The 21,581-nt window shown below is 34.9% G+C and overlaps 1 protein-coding gene across 2 annotated transcripts in view; it reads right to left on the reverse strand.

The window, feature by feature from the left end:
* Positions 1 to 21,581, reverse strand: part of ASCC3 (activating signal cointegrator 1 complex subunit 3) — a 263,437-nt gene that overhangs the window by 101,563 nt on the left and 140,293 nt on the right. For both annotated transcript variants that reach the window (XM_026844284.1, XM_026844285.1), the window contains exons 14-15: positions 3,558 to 3,749; positions 3,006 to 3,230 (exon numbers count right to left, since the gene is read on the reverse strand). In XM_026844284.1, the coding sequence (XP_026700085.1) occupies positions 3,006 to 3,230; positions 3,558 to 3,749 (417 nt within the window). The remainder of the gene's footprint in view (positions 1 to 3,005; positions 3,231 to 3,557; positions 3,750 to 21,581) is intronic.

The raw sequence follows: 21,581 nt of genomic DNA on the forward strand, positions 1-21,581 counted from the left end.
CTTGCTACACTAGAAATGTCTTGTTAAACCATTCCAAATACTTCCTGTGAGATAAACACCTAGGAATTTGTAATCTGTACAGGGAAAAAAAAGGAAGGGGAGAAGAATCCTAAAGTGTAACTATAACCAAATACATCTTTTCTTCGATACTGAAAATAGAATTACTTACGAATTTTTAAAAAATATTTTTCCTCTGCATAAAATGTTCAGTGAATGTAAATTCACTTGTCCCCTCAGAAAAAAAAAAAAAAAAAAAAAAAAAAAAAAAAAGAAAAAAAAAACGAGAAAAGCTTCTTTTAAGCTTGCATATAACAATCACCTCTGCTTTCTGGTCCTGTTGGAAAATTTGTGCATTTGGGAACTCAGCTCAGATCTGAGGAACAAAATGCTGCCTATTAAAACCTCTCCATCTCTGCAGAATATTACACTTTGAAAATTAATAGCTTGCATCTCATACTTTCTAAACTAAGCATTCACAGCCGAGGTGAAAGACAAAGGACTGGAACTCCTGTTTCATCGAGTCAAATCTTCTATTCCTCATATACAGTCACATCTTCCATACAAATATTATCTCTTATTACAAAACCTTCACCATAGAAAAAAACAGACTTCTTTAATCTCCACTGCTGCTAAAAGACAGACTGTTCAATATTTTATATTTCAGGCAACCTTACTTATGAGCAGGGTGATAATTCTTGTACTGGAACTGGTAAATATTATTTTTTCTTTTGCTTATTCACTTCCAGTTCCAGCTAGTTATAGAGCACTGTTGTACCTCTGAATCTTTCTTTAGCTAATCTAACCAACAAGATTTTTTAGGGTATGTCAGTAAGGCATTTCCCCCACAAAAGCTAGATTTTCTGCTGGAGCTCGGTGGAAGGAATACTTGATTCCTGGTATAATTCAGGTGGGCACACCAGCACATACAGACACATTCTAAACAATTTGGATCAATACAGACCAAGCCTGAAAAAACAGTAGCATATAGCATGCCACTTGTTTTTCACAGTACATCAATCATAAAGATCTTCTCTGACCTGATTCACAACAGGTGCTTGTTATTCCATTGTCTTTGTAATTCTTCCCTGACCTGAAAGACTTCTGCGAGATGGGAGGAATAAATTTCTAATATTAAAATAAAAAAAGGAGAAAAACAAATCCTTTGCTGTGAAGGAAAGAATACCCAACTCTTCTCTCCTTGTCTACTTCATGTATCTCAAGAAAAAGAACAGAGCTTTTCTATGAAATCTGTCTGGATTCTTTTCTAGGGAAAAGGTGCACAGTATCCCAGGACCAGATCTCTCTCTTCTAACTTCTTGGGGTGCTGAACAATAACTACAGTTAACCTTGGCCTTCACAACCAACTTTACGATTTAAATTATTACTACTAATGTGTAAGTTGCTATTATCCAATTTTAAACAACTGAGTATCCATCCATTTCCACTTAGAGAACATTCACAGACATCTACCTCGAGGAATATAAGTGTGTTGTCAAAAGGAAATGTTTGAGGGCTCTACACCTGCCCACTTCAAGCATGTCTTCTGTATATTTTTTCTCTCTTTGTGGTAGGAAGAGGGATAGAAAAATTGAAAATGCCTCCTTTTCAACACATTTGTATCTCATGTTCTGGGCGATTCGAATTTCTCTCTCCCTCCTTGTTCTCCAATCGCTCCAGAGGCTAGAGGTAAAGAGGAAGAGCTGTGTGTGCAGACAGGGATCAATATTTTCATTCCCCCACATCTGTGTGTGGAAATATTTAGAATACAGTTCAAGCTTATTCTGCTTTTGATGTGTGACTGTACTTGGGCAGAGATTTTTCCTGTTAACAGGAACCAAAGAAATAGCTTATGAAACCCCTTTAAAAGAAAAAAACCCAAACCAACCAAAATCATAATGATCAAACTCAGTCATTTATAAAGAATCAAGGAATAAATCTTAACTTTTTAAAAGGTGACTGTATGAATTTCTTCTCCTTCCCAGAATTTCCTTTTAAATTTATTATTTAGGATTGAATAATGCAAAGACTTTAAAGTGATGAAAAAGTAAAAAATAAACAGAAATATGTAGAGAATTATATAGCACCTATGTAACAAGCACCTTAAAAACCCAAGATTATTCCTAATAGACCAAGTAAATCACAACTTTCAAAGGGATGAGTTTTAAGATGTCACTGGAAATTTCAGTTTAGATGAACTTCTGTACTTATATTGAAAAAAATGTCCAGTGCCTTTGAAAAACAGTATTCTCTTCTTTATTTAAGCATGTTTAAATTTCTGAGGTTTCCTTGTAAAAAGTGTCTGTGTGTGTATATAAATATTTTAAATTGGTTATTACAATAGATAGCTTTTGAATCGTTACATTTCAGTATGACAAAGATCAGTACTTTCAATATAACCACAGCATTTTCAAAGATCATGCATTTTAAGATTTAAACTGAAGCAAATGGGGAACTTTCTATTTATAATAAACCAGTTGTGATTATCACTGTAAAAGAGAACAAAGAGAAGTACATTATTCTTCCTCTATTGCACTCAACATGTGAAGTAAGCTTGTTATATACAGACAGACATGCTTTAATTTTTTTGGTGGATTTTAATTTGCAGTTATGTAGAACATTTACTAAATTCTAATGAAGCACTTCTGATTAAAAGGTAAACGCTGTGTTTCTACCTTTTTATCTTAAATGGTATTTTGATCCTCTGTACTACTTCTAATACCTGCTACCTTTTGTAAATTAAAAGGTAAATGCTGTGTTTCTACCTTTTTATCTTAAATGGTATTTTGATCCTCTGTACTACTTCTAATACCTGCTACCTTTTGTAAAAGGCCCCCAACATTTTCACCTGTAACAGTTCACTCTTCATAAACATATACTCCTATAGACTACCAGTAATAATAAAATTTCCATTTTAGATATTTTAAGTGTGACAATATTGCATTTTTGTTTCAAATAATATTAATCATTTAAAGTTTGCTTGTTTCTCTAAATGTATCAAAGGTTACCTCTGCGTTTAGGTTATCTGCAAGGCTTTCAAGAAACTGGCTTTCAATTGGATTCTGCTGAGTAAGAAGAGTCAGGTAATGACTGAGTTTATCATGAGTTGTAATAATGACGCCTTCTCCGAATTTGTCAAACTGAGGCCGTCCAGCTCGTCCAAATATCTGCATGACATCTAAAATTCCAAGGTCAACAAAGGAGCCTCTTTTTGCAGCATATATTTGTGTTCCCTGGTTGAGGAAAAGTTAATAAAAATTAACATAAATACACATGAATATAATCCTGATGAGCTGAATCCTGAAATTAGGCAAATACAGCATGATTTCAGAAGTGTACTTTAACTAATCCTTTCATAATCTTTGATATATTTAAATCTTTACTATACAAACTAGACTCCCAGCGGAGAGAATCAGTTTAATGAGATATAAATAACATTTCAAGTCAATCAGACATTTCCCCTCCAGGCCCAAAACCCACAATAAAGATCTTTCTATATATGCTTCTTACAGGTTTCTTTTAAGACAGATACCCATATGCAGAGTAATGGAAGCTCTTACCTTAATAACAACAGCATGAGCAGGAAGATTGACACCCCAGGCGAGCGTAGCTGTACAAACTAGCACTTTGATATGTCCATTAGAAAACAAGTTCTCCACCAAACTTCTGTCTTGCCGCAGCATTCCTGCATGATGAATACTAAATCCATCTGGAAACAGCTCACGTAACTGCTTATTTCTGGATCTCTGTACCTAGAATGGACAAGCGTAAAAATTGAATTAATTTCTAATTACAGTACAAGAAGCACCGTATTAAAAAAAAAATAGGGGAAAAAAGTTGAATATTATTGTGAGTCATATGAAAAACTATTTCTATTAACGTCAAACTTTTCATCAACCCCAATATGTCATGATTTTCTATAAATGAATTTGACTTCTAGTCTTACTTTCCAAAGAATACAGTTAATTGCTAAAAGAATACTTTTATAAAAATATTCCTTCACTTAAACAGAGATCCAAATTTACTGATAATCAACATGAACACTGAAACCAAGAACTCACATATGCTTCTGCTTAAAAGCAACTTTCTCAGGCTATGCAGGCAGCTAGGACAGGCTTAAGGCATCAGGCCACACACTGTACTTAACATTAAGGAGGGGATACCCTTTCTCACCACCATCAGCTCAGCACAGGTGGATTAATAAATTCACAGTATGGAATGAAATTGTTCATCTACCTCTCATTTTACCTTCCCCATGTGTACGAGGCTGGGATCTCAGTCTGCAAAACCTCAGGTTCTCCAGCCTCCCACTGTGTACTAGATCCGTAAGCATTTTGCTCTTATTTGTGGGTGCTAGCTTTATCATGCCTCACCTAAACTGAATATTGATTCAAAGTAAGAAAAACTAATTAATTTCCCTTTCAAACACTAAACTCTGAAACTCCAAGTGCTTTGGAGTGTGTCTTCCAGAAGCAACAGGAAAGGAAAAAAGAAACCCAACCACTTAAAGAGGAAACCCAAACCACCAGAGTTCATACCATTTTAGCCCAATGGAAACAGTTGTCTTTCTGTTCAGAAACAAGGCTTTAGGCTAAAGTTCAAGTATCACAAAAAGTACAGCTCTTTCATTACAGTTAAGATGACAGGAGAAAAGGCACAGTAACCCTGTTGTAAACTGGAATAAAGGACCTTCAACCAAACTTATATGAGCTTAAATACAAGGTCAGAATGCATGCCATATACAATCTCTTTACCCTTGCCCCTGGCTACTGGTTTCTCAGATCTTCATGTTTCAATGTCCCTGATTTGCCATGAACACCTCTGATTTTCCTCCCATCTTTTCCATATTCCTAACTGCTGCACTCACTGCCTTCCAAAATCGATTGCTGCCGAATATGACACCAGGAGGGTTGTGGTAATGACTCTAATCTTTCTCTAAAACAGATTTCTTTATTATCTTTGTCAACAGACAATCTATATTTTTCCATATCCCACAAGAGAGTTAAAGTAGTTTTTTACTATAACTGTATTTTCAGCCCTGTATTTTATAATGAACTAATTCTACATCAAATTATTATTTTTAAAAATCTTCACATTTACTAGTACCTGATAACACACAGCCACTGCAAGTTGACTTAAGGGATACAGAGTGAGTAAAGCAAAGCAGAATGTGGTTCACAGTACTGGCATACTGCCAAACATTAACAATAAATCTCTGCAAACACAGAAATAAATAGGAAGATGGGAATGCAATTATAAAGGAGAACATGAAAAGAAAAATATTGTAGGAAAAACACATTTCTCAGCTTCACAAATATCCAGCTTCTCAGTGTCTGATCTTTCCTACTTTAGCAGTAATTATTTACTATTCATTTAAAGGAAATCAGACTCAGCTTTTAACTACACATGATTTTTTTTTGCAAATTTAATTAACTGCTGTAGTGCTTAAAAATGAGTAAGAAACTGAGAAAGTGGCAGTGCAGTTCATAAAGCTTATTCTTTATGAGCTAGCAAATGGAAACAAGTATTTCATAAAGAACACAAATGCACCAAGGTTTGCATTTATAGTTTATCAACAACAAATCTCACAGAAGGCAGGCAAAGGGAAAATTCACTTCAGATGTAAATCTGAGAATAATTGTGACACAGAAATTTGGATTGATCTTGATTACATTCAGAACATGGTGTAAGCATTTAACAATGTAATTAGCTTTTGTCTTAAATAAAGCCTATCTTCCTATGTGATAAGACAACCAGCAGAAATGTCACTCTTTTAGTAGAGCTTATTGTATTGGGCTTACATGACTATTTCACAGGTATTAACTAATTTTCAAAAAGCACAACTATACAGTATCAAAAATTATACTTTAAGTATTATAATCTGTAGGCGAAAAAGCCAAATCTCAAATCTCCACAGTTTAAGAATTACATACCTTTGCTTGTTACCTGATTGCTTATGTTGTGTAATATGATTGGAAGACAGGGCAACTTACTAATTGGAAACTCAGAAGAGTAAAATCTCGTATTATATATGGAAGGAAACTGTATTTGTTCACAGTTTTAGGAACTACAATTTCACCCATTAGAGAAAGGAACTTGTGAATATAGGAAAAAGGAGAAGGAAGTGGAACAGTTTGTGACAGAAAGGAAATTATGATATGGCAATGCTAGTCTAATTAATCTTAAATTTATAAGTTTAAGATTAATCAACCATTAAAAAAATACGTAGCTAAACCTAAATGTTTATATAAAGTTGCATTTAGAAAGAATATCCACACACTTCTAAAATCTACCACACATTCTAAACCATCTCGGAAATATTTAATATTCACAGGTTTTGTCTGTTCATTTATTGAATCTCTGGAGTGTTAGACTTTCCGGTTACACAGTAACAAGTTTAGAGATGCATTAAATACATTTTTTCCAACACAGAAGATGATGAACTTTTTAAATGAAAAACTCACAGTCCACTTTTGACATAGGAAAAAACAAATGCCAAGCAAATCAAATCACTATCCTGGATGATTCCAGTAACTGCATGGAAATGGAATTAATTTTCTTTCCATAAATCTGTGGGCATTTTAAATTACGAAGATACATGTCAAGTTAGTTCAAGAACAATGAAGTAACTCAATTTTATAAAGTTGCACTTGAGACAATGAAATAAAAAAATAAATCCCATATCTCAGTGATGGCTTGGAAGACTGCTCACACAGCATATCCTTTAATGGCAAGATATTTGCAAGCAAACCCTCTAAGCTGTTGTGCCAATGAACCATGCCAATGGTTATTCTATTAAATCTGGATTTTAATGGTTGCAAAGACAACAAAACCAACAACTACTAAATAAGGGAAGTGAAACTATAAAAAGTGATACAACTCCGGTCTTGTTCTATTATAGACTAAAAGGTTTTGCTTACAATTTATATGAAATGTTACTAAGTGCCTCAGGTGTACGGAGAAGTTGTTATTATGAGGTCTGGCACTGGTATCCTGATTAGAATTGATTTTCTTTCCCCTCCCTTATTGCTCAAGAGGGCTGTAGATTTATGACCTTTCCTTACATGTGTGTGTGCATCTAAACCAGTATGTATTAAATAAATTCCTAGTTTAGCTTGCTGCCACCTGTATTTCTCCTTTAAATGTCTTGAATTTCATGCAGTTCTTGATTAAGACATATTAAAAATGTCACAGTTAGAAACAAAAAAAACGTCCTGCTTAATTTTAATTAGAAGTGAGGCACACATAGCAGAAAAAAAATTTTAATCAAGCTTTAAGGTATTTCGGCAAAATACTTAAAAAAGGTAACACCCTTCCTTACCCTTTTCTTGCATCTGCTATCACAAAGGTATCATCATTCATAAAGACCATAAGCTTCATGCTTTTAGTCTGAACTACCAATGCTATGTGAATCAAAGCATGAAATTTTTAATAGGCTTTTAGCTACTTTTTTCTTATTTTATCTACAAACGGAGTAAAAAAGAGTAATAAAGCTTGATTATGAGAAGCAGCTGCCAATAAATTACTTCTTTTTAAGTGAAGCACCAATCTATGTCTTTTCTTTAATCTCCAGTTGCTATACTCATCTAGGACAGACTAAGTAGATGATCTTACTTGGTAAGATCAGACTATTTTTTCTTTCTGTAAATCATTTATTTTTCCTTTCTGCTTTCTCATTTTGAAGATAGTTTGCAACTTTGAATTTTGGTGTTTTTTCCCGCTAATAGCACAGTTTTTACTATAGTGCATTTTCTTCCAGAAATGGCACAGGCTATTGTAGTATTTTTCTCACAATCACCTTACTATAGCAAAACTTCATGCCTGTGACCATAAGACTCAATCATTATCACTCCTTTCTGTGGAGTTCACAACAGGGCAGCACTTGCAGTTTGTTCAGAATGGACCATCATATTTGTTCACTGGTTTGAGCAATTCTGAGAAATTTATTCCCATCCTTCATTCTCTGCACTGTCCTGACACCCTGCAAAGTACTGGTTCTTAATTTTGAGGCCTCATTAGCTTCACTTGATAAGTGTCAGTGCTCAGATAGCACAGATATCACAGACACCTAAACTAAGCAAAGGTATCTTTTGCTGCAGCCTTTAATGAAGGGCAGTTTTAATTAGTATTGCTACAGTGTGATGAACACAATACAATTATTTTCAAATTTTTAACTTTCCTGAAGACATCCAAAAGTGTAATTCTTAGGTTGACCTTCTGAATTGTTTCAAGTTCCAACAAGACAAAAGCCTCCCCTGCCTCATTCATATTAATGATACTACTGAATCTGCTCTGCTGGCTCATTTAAAGAATACTGATTGTCTTTCAAAATTTATGAGGTCAAGGTAAGATGGGAGAAGTCTTCATCCGTTCATGAAGTAAATGTCAGCTGAGAAAGGCAGAATGAAAAAAAGAAAGTTGAAGAGTCCATCAGTGGGCTTATTCCTGTTTCTTAAATACAAAAAATTAACATGACTTCAGTATGTATGAGGACTAAGGGGAATAGAAAGAAATGATCAAAAGATTGGACGATCATTCACCATTTTTTCTCTTCATAATTTACTACATACTTAAATGCATATTAATTAATCTATAACATAAGTTTTATTCTTTTATTCACAACTGCTGTTTACAAGGAGAGATCAAAACTTAGTGCCAATAAAACCATGAGAAGGGATTTTTAAATATGAAGTCAAAATATAGTAATCTCTTCTTACAGAAAAGAAACCTCATGAGACTCCTTAATATGCACAGTTAGAGCAAACATATGAAACCAAGAGAAAATACTAAACCACAAAGATGAGCAGTAACACTACCTGACAGTTTAGGAAAGTGACCATGAAAAAATACAGATTGGAGTCTAAAGGGAGAAAAAAGGAATGCATTTGAGCTACACTGATTTTACCTGAGAATTCTTTTACGAACTAGAACTTTTATTTGTATTATTCAGCTTGTACTGTCTGCATAATAACTAAGGTATAAGCAGCTGCTTCTAGGACAAGGACGAAGTGGCATGTTACATGGTAACAGTAAGATTAAATTATTATTTTATTAAAGAAGCAAAGAATTAGAAAGAAATTTTCCCTGAAGGGTTTAAAAGTTGACTACATTTCTGTGATAAATATATATTAAACAATTGGTCCTTGTCTTGTATTGCCTTTCATGCTGCTCGAGAAACATAATGAAATGGAAAATTATTAGTATTTACTAAACACGTAGTAATACACTAAATCATATATAAACAACTGAAAAAGACACTCAGCAGTTTAATACATTGGATTCAGTTAGTGCTTCTGCGTTGATATGAACTCACATTCTACCCTTGCTCTTTCCTGGGAACAGCAGCATTAGCTTCACTGTCTGTTCACTCTACAGCTGGTTCCCGTGAAGAACCCAAAGACTACCAAGAGCTTTCCTCAGCCAAGATGCATGACCTAGCAGATTATTTCTGTATGGATGCAGGCTGGACAATATGCTATTCTACTTAATAAGTATGCATGCTCATTCTCTACCTCTTCACTTTTTTAAGGTATCTAGCTATTAACTTTGTATGGCTATCCTGAAGTAATATGTCTGTCCAATACTTCATTTACTGGGTTACAATTAGTGGGTACCTGGCAAGACAGTATTTGAAGAAGGTAATTCTAGCAAACAAATGGGAATCAGTTTGAATTTCTCCTGGAAGAGTCAATAATCTAATTGTCTCCCTCTGGAGATTTCACTGTATTAAAGTTACAACTGTTTAAACTTATGAGTTACTGATCTGATCAATTTACTAAAATCACCTCAGTAAGTTCTGTAAAGTGCTCCAAAAATACCTTTGAAGGAGAAAGAAGGGAGACTAGTGTGCTTTGCTTAAATGTCTTCCTGTATCAGTGTAAACATAACAATTATTTGAGTGCAATCACATCAGGAGCACATAATTACGGACTAAATTTCTGTATTACAGTATTATAACTGGGTTTTTTCCTCTGTGTGTGTATGCAGACTTCTATTGATTTAGAGTTGTTTTCTGTTAATTTGTAATTTAAAAATACTCATTTAGAATAGGAAATCTGTCCTTAGTCCTCAGTAGGCCAAAATTTTTTCAGTTGTTGCACTAAAAGCAATTCTCTCTACATGCACACATAGTTTTCTGCAGGGCAGAGCTAGTAGCTTCAGTGAGTTTTAAAAATATTTCAGGTCTATATAACATACTGGGTTTCTGTAGTTGGTAAAACACTGAGTTACTGCAGAGTGAAGTATCACAGAATTCAGTTTTAATGTATTTAAACCACAACTAGAAAAACTGTATGAAAAGAAGGGAGGAGAATTTTAGACAATTAGGAACAACTACCAAGCAGCCTATCCAAGTTATGACTGTCTTGTTCTAACATAGCTGTACTTTTTCATTCAAGAGAAATAATGGCCTCTTCAAAGCCCTCCAATTTTCTTTGTGTATGACTAGTAGTCTTGAGATATGGTTAGATGATACTTACATTTTAGTACATTCTTTTACTTGTCTTTATTATTTAGACTTAGTTGTTTACTTTTCAGCCCAGGTTGCTAACTATTTTACTTTTTATAGGATCAGTGCTTGTAGACGTTTTTTGAAGAAAAAACTTGGGCAGATGTTGTTTCCTTCAAAGGAAAATGAATTCTGTCAATATGGACCAAAAAAGACTTGTCTGCTCTCAAAAGTGAAGAGTGAAAACTTTTAATTTTTCTGCTAATAAAGAAAATATGAATTATTGCTGGAACACTACTTACACAGTAGTGGTAACTGTTGGGAATTTGAAATCTGGCAATTCAATGATTCTCTGATGTACTCTGCATATGACAGATAATACTGTGATTTTTCAAAATAATGCAGGTTTAAAGCGTACTTTGCAGTTGTGCAAATAGGAACATTATCCTTTATGTCTTTATGCTCCAATCAGAGAATAGTTTAAAAAAAAATATTCTATGATTTATCCTTTTCTTCTCTTTTTGATTCACAGGGAAAGGAGGTGTAAGGCAGAATTTCTGGCACAGGTTTCTATTGCGTGGCCCTACCACACATCATAACCTAGTTATTGCACAAGACTCTGTTTCATCCAGTTGGCACATTAGGGAGTGATGACTACCAGTTAAAGAATGGATTGGTATGGTGTCCAGAAAGCTCTTGCCCTATTCAGTGTGCTCTTTTTACAGTACACTATGTTACAGTGTAACAGTCCCATTTCGTTTTACCTGAAAAGTTACATGGTACATAGAGAATGAAATAGATTCTATGTGAGGCGGAAGAATAGCAATCAGACTAAAAACCTTGAGTAATAGGTAAACATTTAATTTAATCTGATTCCTCAGTTCTATAGTCTATAATGCAAAAGATAAAACTGTTTAGACCTCACTAACGATAGAAATGAAGAAAATTTAGTATTACTAAAATGTTACATTTTTAAGCCAGCCAGGCAAGCCAAGAATGAATCACAAATGAAAGTCTGACCATGCACAAATGATGGATTTGCAACAAGTCACCAAGGATTTAGACATAGTTTCAAATTACCTCACTTTATGCCTAGCTGTTATAAAGCAAAAAAAGGAACTATTTGTATAGATAATACACTACCTCAACTTGAGCCAGAATTTTATAACATGGGCCAAAGCAACCTAACATTTCACTTCAAGACAGGCTGTGGTGCCTGTCTTACAACTTGAATGAATTACTGATTCTCAGATAAAAGGGTTTAAGAACTTTGAAAAATATTTCTTCTGTGAAAACACACATGGAAAACAGCACTAGGTTTAGACAGAAAGGAAGCGTTTTCTCTAATGACCCAGTTTAAGCTCCACCATTGAGTGAAAATACAGTAAAAATAATAATTTTCATATATTGTACAACAATAAGTTTATAACAAATGCAGTAAAAATTATATACAGACATTTTTGTACTGCTTCACTATGATGAAAATTTGGACTTCACAGCGAAAAGAAATCTGTGCCTAAACAATCTCAAATCTTAATAAAAGAAATGTCAAAGCATTTAAGTTTAGCAATAACATGAACATCAATTAAGACTGAATTAACTGCATAACTTCACAACTTTCAAAAGCATGCAAAATCAGGTAAAGCTCTTTTTCTTTCTCATCAGTTTAAACCGTTCTCTCTCTGGGAACAGATATATGCAACATGTAAAGTACAGCAAGGTATCTGTTTTTCTCCAGCCCTTCAGACAGGAAGTCCTGTCATCATATTTGTTAACCACTTGGAGTATACAGATGAAAAAGTCATCAATCTGTCTGTTTTGCTGACAGCAGAAGTTTTCAGTATGCTGTTAGAAAACTAGCCAGTAGGGAAGATATACAGCTTGAAAAGAAATTGATGGAGACAGTTTGATGATATGTGAGGGTAGCATTGCAACAGCAAGGATGAATTTGTCAACTGGGATATGGAGAAGGCTTGAGGTACTCAAAGACTTTTTTATCTCAGTCTTCACCAGCAAGGGAACCAGCCGCTCTGCCCAAGACACAGAAGGCAAAGGTGGGGACCGGGAAAATTAAGAACTGCCCACTGTAGTACATCAGGTTTGAGAACATCTAACAAATCTGAAGGTGCACAAGTCCATGGGACATGATGAGATGTATCCGTGGGTCCTGAGGGAACTGGCAGATGAAATGGCCACTATCTATCGTACTTGAGAAGTTGTGGAAATCCAAGGAAGTTCCCGCTAAACTGGAAAAGCAGGAACATAACCTCTGTTTTTTAAAAGGGAAATAAGGAGGACCCGGGGAAGTACAGGCCAGTCAGTCTCACCTCTGTGGCCAGCAAGATCACTGAGTGGATCCTCCTGGAAAATATACTAGGACACATGGAAAATAAGGAGGTGACTGGTGACAGCCAACATGGCTGTACTAAGGGCAAGTCATGCCTGATGAATCTGATGGCTGTCTATGACTGGGTTACAGTGCTGATAGATAAGGGATGAGCAACTGACATCATCTACCTGGACTTGTGCAAAGCATTTGACATGGTCCACATGACATCCTTGTCTCTAAATTGGAGAGACATGGATTTGATGAATGGATCACTCAGTGGATAAGGAACTGGCTCAATGGTTGCACTCAAAGAGTTGCGGTCAATGGCTTGATATCCAAGAGGAGAGAGGTGACGAGTAACTTTCCTCAGGGGTTGGAGTTGGGACTGGTGCTGTTTAACATCTTTGTTGGTGACACAGACAGTGGGATTGAGTGCACCCTCAGCAAGTTTTCCAACAACACCAAGCTGTGTGGTGCGGTTGACTCACTGGAGGGAAGGGAGATGACATCCAGAGGGACCTTGACAGGATTCAGAGATGGGCCTGTGCAAACTTCATGAAGTTAAACAAGGCCAAGTGCAAGGTCCCGCACGTGGGTCGAGGCAATCCCAAGCACAGATACAGGCTGGGCAATGAGTGGATTGAGAGCAGCCCTGCAGAGAAGGACCTGGGGGTACGAGTGGATGAAAAGCTGAATGGTGAGACAGCAGTGTGCACTTGCAGCCCAGAAAGCCAACTGTATCCTGGGCTGCATCAAGAGAAAAGTGGCCAGCAGGTCAAGGGAGGTGATGCTTCCCCTCTACTCTGCTCTTGTGAGAACCCTCCAGGGAGACCTTATAGTGGCCTTCCAGTACTTAAAGTGGGACTACAGGAAAGCTGGGGAGGGACTCTATCAGAAAGTGTAGTGATAGGATGAGGGATAATGGTTTTAAACTGAAAGAGGGCAGATTGAGATTAGATAGAAGGAAGAAATTCTTTACTGTGAGGGTGGTGAGGCACTGGATCAGATTGCCCAGAGTAGCTGTGGCTGCCCCTTCCCTGGAAGGGTTCCAGGCCAGATTGGACGGGGCTTTGAGCGACCTGATCTAGTGGAAGGTGTCCCTGCCCATGGCAGGGGGGTTAGAACTAGATGATCTTTAAGTTAAGATCCTTTCCAAACCAAACCATTATATGATTCTGTGATAATTTGTACTGTTTTCAGTTTGAACACTGACATCCTCTGGAGACCTGTTTGTGTGATTAACTGTGCAAAGCTTTCACTATTTCTGCTTCAACGTCAAACTGGTTTCTATAAAACCATGTTATATTTGAGAACTCCTCCTTTGCTTTGCAATTCTCAAACTGCTACTCTGTTGAGTTGTGACAACACTGGAAGCCTTTTTACTCTGAGACAATGAAAGTAGAAAGTGTTTTCAAGATATTTCGAATACAGCTACACCTTACTGTATACATATCATCATGATTTTTAGCACATCTCCTCTAATGCTATGCTGACTAAAACATCATTAACCCTGCAAGAAAAACATTCATTTGTGAATATTGGGCGTATTTCTCATTTCATAATTAACCCATTACAGTCCACTACAACTTCACAACTATATAAAGTGACAGGCTGAGGATTCTTTAGAAGAATGGAATTTCTTTTACAAGTTTTATAGTTATCTGGAAATGTGTAGTATGAATTAACAGCTTATAGGGTTTTTCAAACAGTTTTAGACTGGCATCAGTATGTAGGACCATGAAAAGCTGAAATATATATTAAAACAGGAAAATAATTAAATTATAATATTAATATTAAATGTATTTTGATTTTGTATTATGGTTTAATTTCTTCACTTTGCTAGCTTCTGCCCTACAGCATGGAAGAAATAAACAACAATACTAAGCAGTCATGAAAAAAAATTTTGAAGTGACTAGAAGTGGTACAAATTCCTAAACTAAAACCCATCAAAGTTATACTCACCACTCAATAAGTAACTTGAACTATGTAACCTGAATTTTAACAAGAAAAAAAAGATAACCAAAAGATAACATCAGACTATCTGCAGCACCATAAAAATCAGTTCTTTCACTGATACCAGTGTAATATGAAGACCCATAAGAAAATTCATGATGTAATTAGGATCACAAAGTTGGTTTTTTTTTATTTGTATGCTAATAATATTAAACAAGTCTCAGAACTAAAGACATTGTGTTTCTCCTGTGTCTTTGCTATTTTAAAAGAATTTCAAGGATTTCTTAGTAACACTTTTTAGTTTAGTGTCACCAAATGTTAAATCTTACAAGCACTTTAGAGAAATCTCCAAAGGATATGAAAAATTATAGATGTTTATATATTTTCATATTGCAATGTTCATATAGTATCATCTGATTAATTATAAGAAGTCATAATTATTTACTTTATCTGATTAAGTAATAACACAAAAAAACTTCTTAAGAAACCAAAAGACCTTTAAGAGTTGGGACAAGTGAAACCTGGTTTCCTGTGAATTTTATATGCCTTGTGCCCCTGTCCCAACTGAAATGCATGCCCCATCAGATTTCCATAACCTCATCTCTCCCCGAATTATCTCCTTGCCTTACTGTTTCATAAATTTTTCTACTGTACCCTCAGGACAAAAAAAAACATCTTAGAAATTAGAATTTATGCTGATTATTAGCACTGCCTTCTGATTATTACCAACACCTTTGACAACTGTGTTGGTTTTTTTTATTAATCTTACCCTAAATTATTAGCAGGCTGCTCTCAAATTCTGTAATCTCAGTGCAGAACTGTGAAGCCTGTGGACTATTAAACATCGTTCAAAGTCAGAACGATGTCTTCACAGACATAAAAGGCCACAAAAGTAGCACCTATTAAGTGATGAAACAAGAAGGTTTATATTACTATGCTCTTTTGGCCAGCAGGCCTGGGAATTTAGAGACAATTGTCAGTTAAACTCAGTCAACTATTAAGCTTGCTGCCAGAGGAAACCACCTGATGCAAGAAAGCAACACTGTGCAGTCACCTCCATAAAGCTCAAATTTACAGCCAGATCCTGTTCAAATGTAGGGTATTTTCCCACAGATCTCTCCTAAATTATGAGATCCCTTATAGTTTTAAATTCAATCTACTGGAACAAAAAGTTTTATTTCTCCCCTCTCTTCCAAAAAAACCCCCAACAAACCAAAACTTCTCACCTCAAATCCTGCCTTTATAGTCCCAATATTTTATGTCACTTACTAACATTATGTTTTGTACTTCATGGAGCCTGCAAGATAATTGCTTTATAAAGTTGAAATATCACATAGAGATGAAGACAATTATGCATAATTAAATTTGGCTTTAAAAGACTGTTTTCTACATCTACAATTCTTTAAGCACATACACCTCTTCTCCAAGGCTGATATTTTGAGCAAAGGATGACTTATTTTCTTGTGCAAGTAGTTTTTATAATATATTTACAGAGATTTGAGAAAAAAAAATTGTATTGATGTTAATTTATCAATCTGCTTTGTCTGGGGTTTGTAAACTAGAAAACCTCTGTCAAAACCGAGGTGCTTGTTATTAAGATATTATAATTCATATAGCAGTATTTTAAAGCATGCTAAACAGTTTCTTCAACAGTTTAACTTTAAATGTCTTACATAGCAGACATATCTCAGAGAAAATTTAAAAGAATATGTCACATATCAAAGATACCACAGAGTAAATTACCTTGGTATGGGAAGAAGTAAGGCAATTCTTACTTTCTCACCCAATGCAACACATAGCAGCACAAAACAGTGAGAGATGCTGTGCTGCTTCCACAGTCCCTCTCCAACACTGATTAATTTCCATTTTTCATACTCTGTTTACTTATCGTGCATACATTAGCGCTAATGACTGTTCAAAAATGTTAGATGCCGTACTGTGAGCTTCATTTTCTTTAATCTTTTAATTATATTAACAGTCTTTCTTCCGTACAATTAACAGTCATATCTGTTCAAATCGTTACATTCTTCATGCCTTTCCTCTCCTTAAAAATGTTTTTAATCTCACAACTCTGCCTTCTTTTTAAGAGCAGCCTAATCTCAAAAGGCTTTGCAAAATTCTTTACTTAAAAGCTGAACCTATATCTGTAATGCTGCACTTGGTGGGGTGTTAGGACTCTAGGAGGAAAGCAAATAGTAAACAATGCCAACACTTGCGTTAAAATTAGTATGTCTATATAATTCACCACTTGAAGTAATAGGATTTTAAAACTGAGTACCTTTATACTGTTTTAAATGACAAAAATAACTGAAGTTGAAGTAAAAACATATAAAAATAAAAAAACCTTTTTCTCTAAGACTGAAAGCTAATACTATCTATGTAAAATAGTTTTATAGCTAACACCACAATCACTTTCAAGACATATTAATAGCTCTTCCATATAAAGCGAAACTTCCTATGACTGTACAGTACTGAACCACATACCATGGTTCAGTGCTAAGGCAAATATCATGGTTGGGGAGATTTGTAACATACACACACACAGGGTTATCACCAGGGTATCAGTTTTCAGTGGTTTCAAGATGGTAATACTGAATTATGAATTAAAATCAGAATAAAAGGAGTCTTTGACTCTTGCAATCCGTATAAACTTTTAATTACATTCAGTGTGACAGATATTTTAATAACTTTTACTGTTTTGCTTGATTTTCTCACTATGCACTTTGAAAGCTAACATCAGATATGATATATTGTATATAAAATGAATGTAAACAACATAATGTATAAATAATAAATAATATAAAATATATTGCAAAGCAAACTTGATCATATCATCACTCATCTTCAGAAACTGGTTTACACTTCTAAGAATATTTTACTTTGTAAATTCCAACCTAAACATCTGAAGCTATTTAACAAAAATATTTCCTTCTGTTAATTTTGTATTTGGATTTCAGCTAATTTTTAAACTGATTTTTTGAGCTCCAAATATGGAATTGCCAATTATCTTGTCACAGAAATTTTGCACAGAATGGAAACACAGAGGCTATGCTTACCTATAACACTGGTGTTATCTCTACTTATCCCCAGTGACCACTCACTACAGGAAAACCTACTGAGCCTGTTTTCTGTGATAATATCAGACAGCCTTTCTGATCAGATTTCTGGAAACAGACTGATGATTTATAATTCTTGGCATAGCCTTTTCAATCTTGATATAAACCTACAAGAGATTTCCTTCTGTATTTCTTTATTGAGAAGGCATCACTTCAGATAACTAGATAGTTCCATCATGCTTGTTTAATCTGAACACTGATAAAACTGATAAGAGAACTAGCTAATGCTGTCTGATGCACCAAAATATCCCTAGAAAGTAAAGTAACTACCCGACCATTTGAGACTGGCCATTTTGCCAGCAGCTTGATATGGCTGCATTTGGGTTGAGATTAAAACACTGCAGATGTCTATGTGCAGATCTGCAAAACTGCAGCAGGAGTCTGAGCACCCTTCCCAGTCAATGGGCACCAGGCATCAGGGCTTGGGCAGTGTTCCTGCGCCTTGATCGCCCCATGTCTACTCATGGTTGGGCTCAGGCATCCTCTTGGCTCCACTGCCTGAAATGCACTGAACTTCACCAACTACAACAGGAGCTCAGACGCATCATGCGTTTGTGGTTATGATGTGCAGTCTTCTCAAATCTCAGCCTGAAAAGTATTCCACTGGCAATTTTCAGAGTTAGACTAATGAACAAGAATTATCCTGGAAAGAATTAAAGACAAAACAGACCCTCAAATACTTTCTGTTGAAACAAATTTCTATTGTAACTGACTCAGGTGGCATTGTCTCCTCACTCCCAGATGGTACATATCAATAATAGCTCTTAATTATCACTCACTATTCCTAGTAAATTGGAATTTGCATTATCTGTCTTCACACTAATACCTACTTAATCTGACACTGAATACCTCCTATCACAGAGAAACTGAAGAAACAGTTGAAAAGTTAATGGCTCTATACAGGAAAATTAATCAGATCATCCAATGGTTTAAAATGTCTGAACATAACAGAACTAAAGAACATCATAGTAAAAATAGGAATTACATCCAAAGAACTTTTCATCCTTTCTATTGGTGACAATGGCAACTTAATCAGGGGGTATTATTTATCATAAATTCATTCCATAATTATTAGAAACCCCAAATGTAATTATGCATCTTTCCATAAAATATTCCATTCCCTTAGCCCTTTCTTTGACATGGTTATCATCACATTTAGTACAGGTCATAGTGCTACAAGTATGACAAGAAACAGTTTTCTCCAATGTGACAAAGTTGATAAGAACATACTATAACTGAAATGTTCCCAAACTGCAGTTGTCAGACAAAGAATGGGATTAAATGTCTAGTTAATCTGAATTTTCCCCTAGCAAGAAAAAGGATAGCAGATGTTAATTTTTTTTTTCTTATTTGTGCAAATGTCTACAGTTTTGGTTTATTTTTCAGCTTGAGAGTAAAATTCAAGGGGTTTTTTTGATGGAATGAGTTGCTTGTGAAACCCCAAAGTTGTCTGAGAGTCCTCACTACAAATTCAGCCATAGAGGAAAAAACTTTTCCACTAATATCAGATGCAAGTATGAACTTTATGGGAACACCCACCCCTACTCCCTCAAAATCCCAAGAGATAAATGCTTGGAGTACTGGTACTGCTTAAACCTCCGTCTTTACACACAGCAGATACTTTGTATTACAGAGCAGAAAATTGAGTTCAGGAGAATCTAGATTGCTACTTTAATTGATGACTTCCTGTATTTACATCAGCCCTTTTATAGTTACAATAAATTTTGACGTCTTTCCCCCATAAAAAGACAGACATTCATAAAGCTATTTTGCTAAGCTGTGTTCAAGAATAATCAATTCATCCTCATGCATTTTCTCCAACTAATTCCAGTTCTGACGCCCAAAACTAATTTCATACACGTATTTCATAAGAGTAAATACAAACTTGAAAGATATAAATATTAACTGTTATTCCAGTAATCAAAACAATTATTGACATAGAAAAATATGTGCTTAAAACTGTCAGATTTTGTTAGCTTCCTAAAACATTCACTGTTCAAAAATTTGTATTTATTTTAGCAACAGTGAACTTAGTCCATATTGTATTACAATACATGTATATACAGTTATACATTATGATTATTATACATGTAACTTATCTATCTCATGTTTTCTACTATTATACATTAATCAATGCAGGAAGGTAAAAGGAAAGGAAGAAAAGGAATAAGAAAAAAACATCTGACATTTCATATGAATGTAAAGACCTTTCAGGTCAAGCAGAGAGACGCACTTCAGGCTATATGCCTGGAAGTAGAATGTATTTATGTGTTTATTTTTAATTCTCAATCTTCAAAATGCTCTAAAGTGAAACAATGAACCTACCATAAAATCAGCATCATACATGTGCATTAAAAAGTATGGCCACAAGGTGGCTCTCAATACTCAGCATTGAAAACTATAAATCTGAAAATGAAATAAAAAAGACTATCGATTAGCCTTGTTTTCTTAAAACTGTGATATGTTTTACCTCGCTTATTCTTAGAAACATTTTTATTTCCACACTAGGCAAATACTTTGAAGATATTTTAAAATTACTTCGTTCCTCAACATCATGAACCCTTATATAAAGAATTCCAAGGAGAGATTTCCAGACTAAATATGTAACAGCATCATTTCCTGCAATCACATACTTCCCCAAAATTCTGAGCACTTTTGGTAGAGGAATTCATACATACATAACTGAAATAAATTATTCACTGGTTTTTTGATTATTAGTTTTCAACTATTTACCAGTATCAGTTCTGTTTCATGATGAAAACTGTATGAAACTTTTAAATAGAGCATTAATTTGTATGTGGATAGCATCTTATACATCTTGCTTTTTTCCAATATGCTCTAGCTATATTCTTTATGTTCTTAATTACCATTTTATTTTTCCTTTTGCGGGTTTATTATTAGTTCTGGGTTTTGTTGGCAACCTTCCACCCATTTCTGTAGACTATTTTAGTTTCAAAAATATCTCACTTTTTATTTAATGTTTATTTTTCCCCACAAGTGTGGAAATCTGAAATGTAAAGAAACTGGAACAGGTAGGAAAAACTAATAAATAGGCCTATCATTGTCAAACCAGTAAAGAATTATTACTTGATTCTGAAGCAATGATTTGTAGACCTGTACAGTACTCAGAAAGGACAGAAGTCACTTAGAACCATCATCTTGGATGTATTCCTTAGACAAGAGATCTTGGTGGTTACTTCAAGGAATATGCTCCCTCACGGAAACAAAATGTAAGAGAATACCTGAAAATAACTGTTACAGCTATTTTGAAATTACAGGCCCATGGAGCAAGAAACCAGGTATGTTTTCAATGTTATGCTGCAGTACAAACACTTTTTTACTACACTATAACTATTAAATCAAGAGCCCAGAAAGTAATTTCTGGCTGTAAGGGATCATTAAAAGCATTATAAATAATACTGGTGAACTTATATGAGTGTTTTTAACCCACGAATCACTGGGACTAATTCACATTTCCTTGTTCCTTTCAGTTCCAGAAGATTGTAGAAAATCCACATCTGCAAAAAGTTAAACACTGTGCTGTGTTTCTCTATGAAACACTATTCTGTGCTGTATTAAGTCATGTCCTTAGGGTTTACTCTAAAGCCAACAGTCTCTTTCCCATTAGCTTCAATATGTTTTTCAATGAGATACTTCAACGGCAAACCAGCTAGGTCTCTATTCAATTATTCAGCAATAGTACAGTTTAAATGAAAACATGGCAATACGATACTAAAAG

Source organism: Athene cunicularia, assembly GCF_003259725.1.
Source record: "Athene cunicularia isolate RWA chromosome 3 unlocalized genomic scaffold, athCun1 chr3_part1, whole genome shotgun sequence".
Lineage (NCBI taxonomy): Eukaryota > Metazoa > Chordata > Aves > Strigiformes > Strigidae > Athene > Athene cunicularia.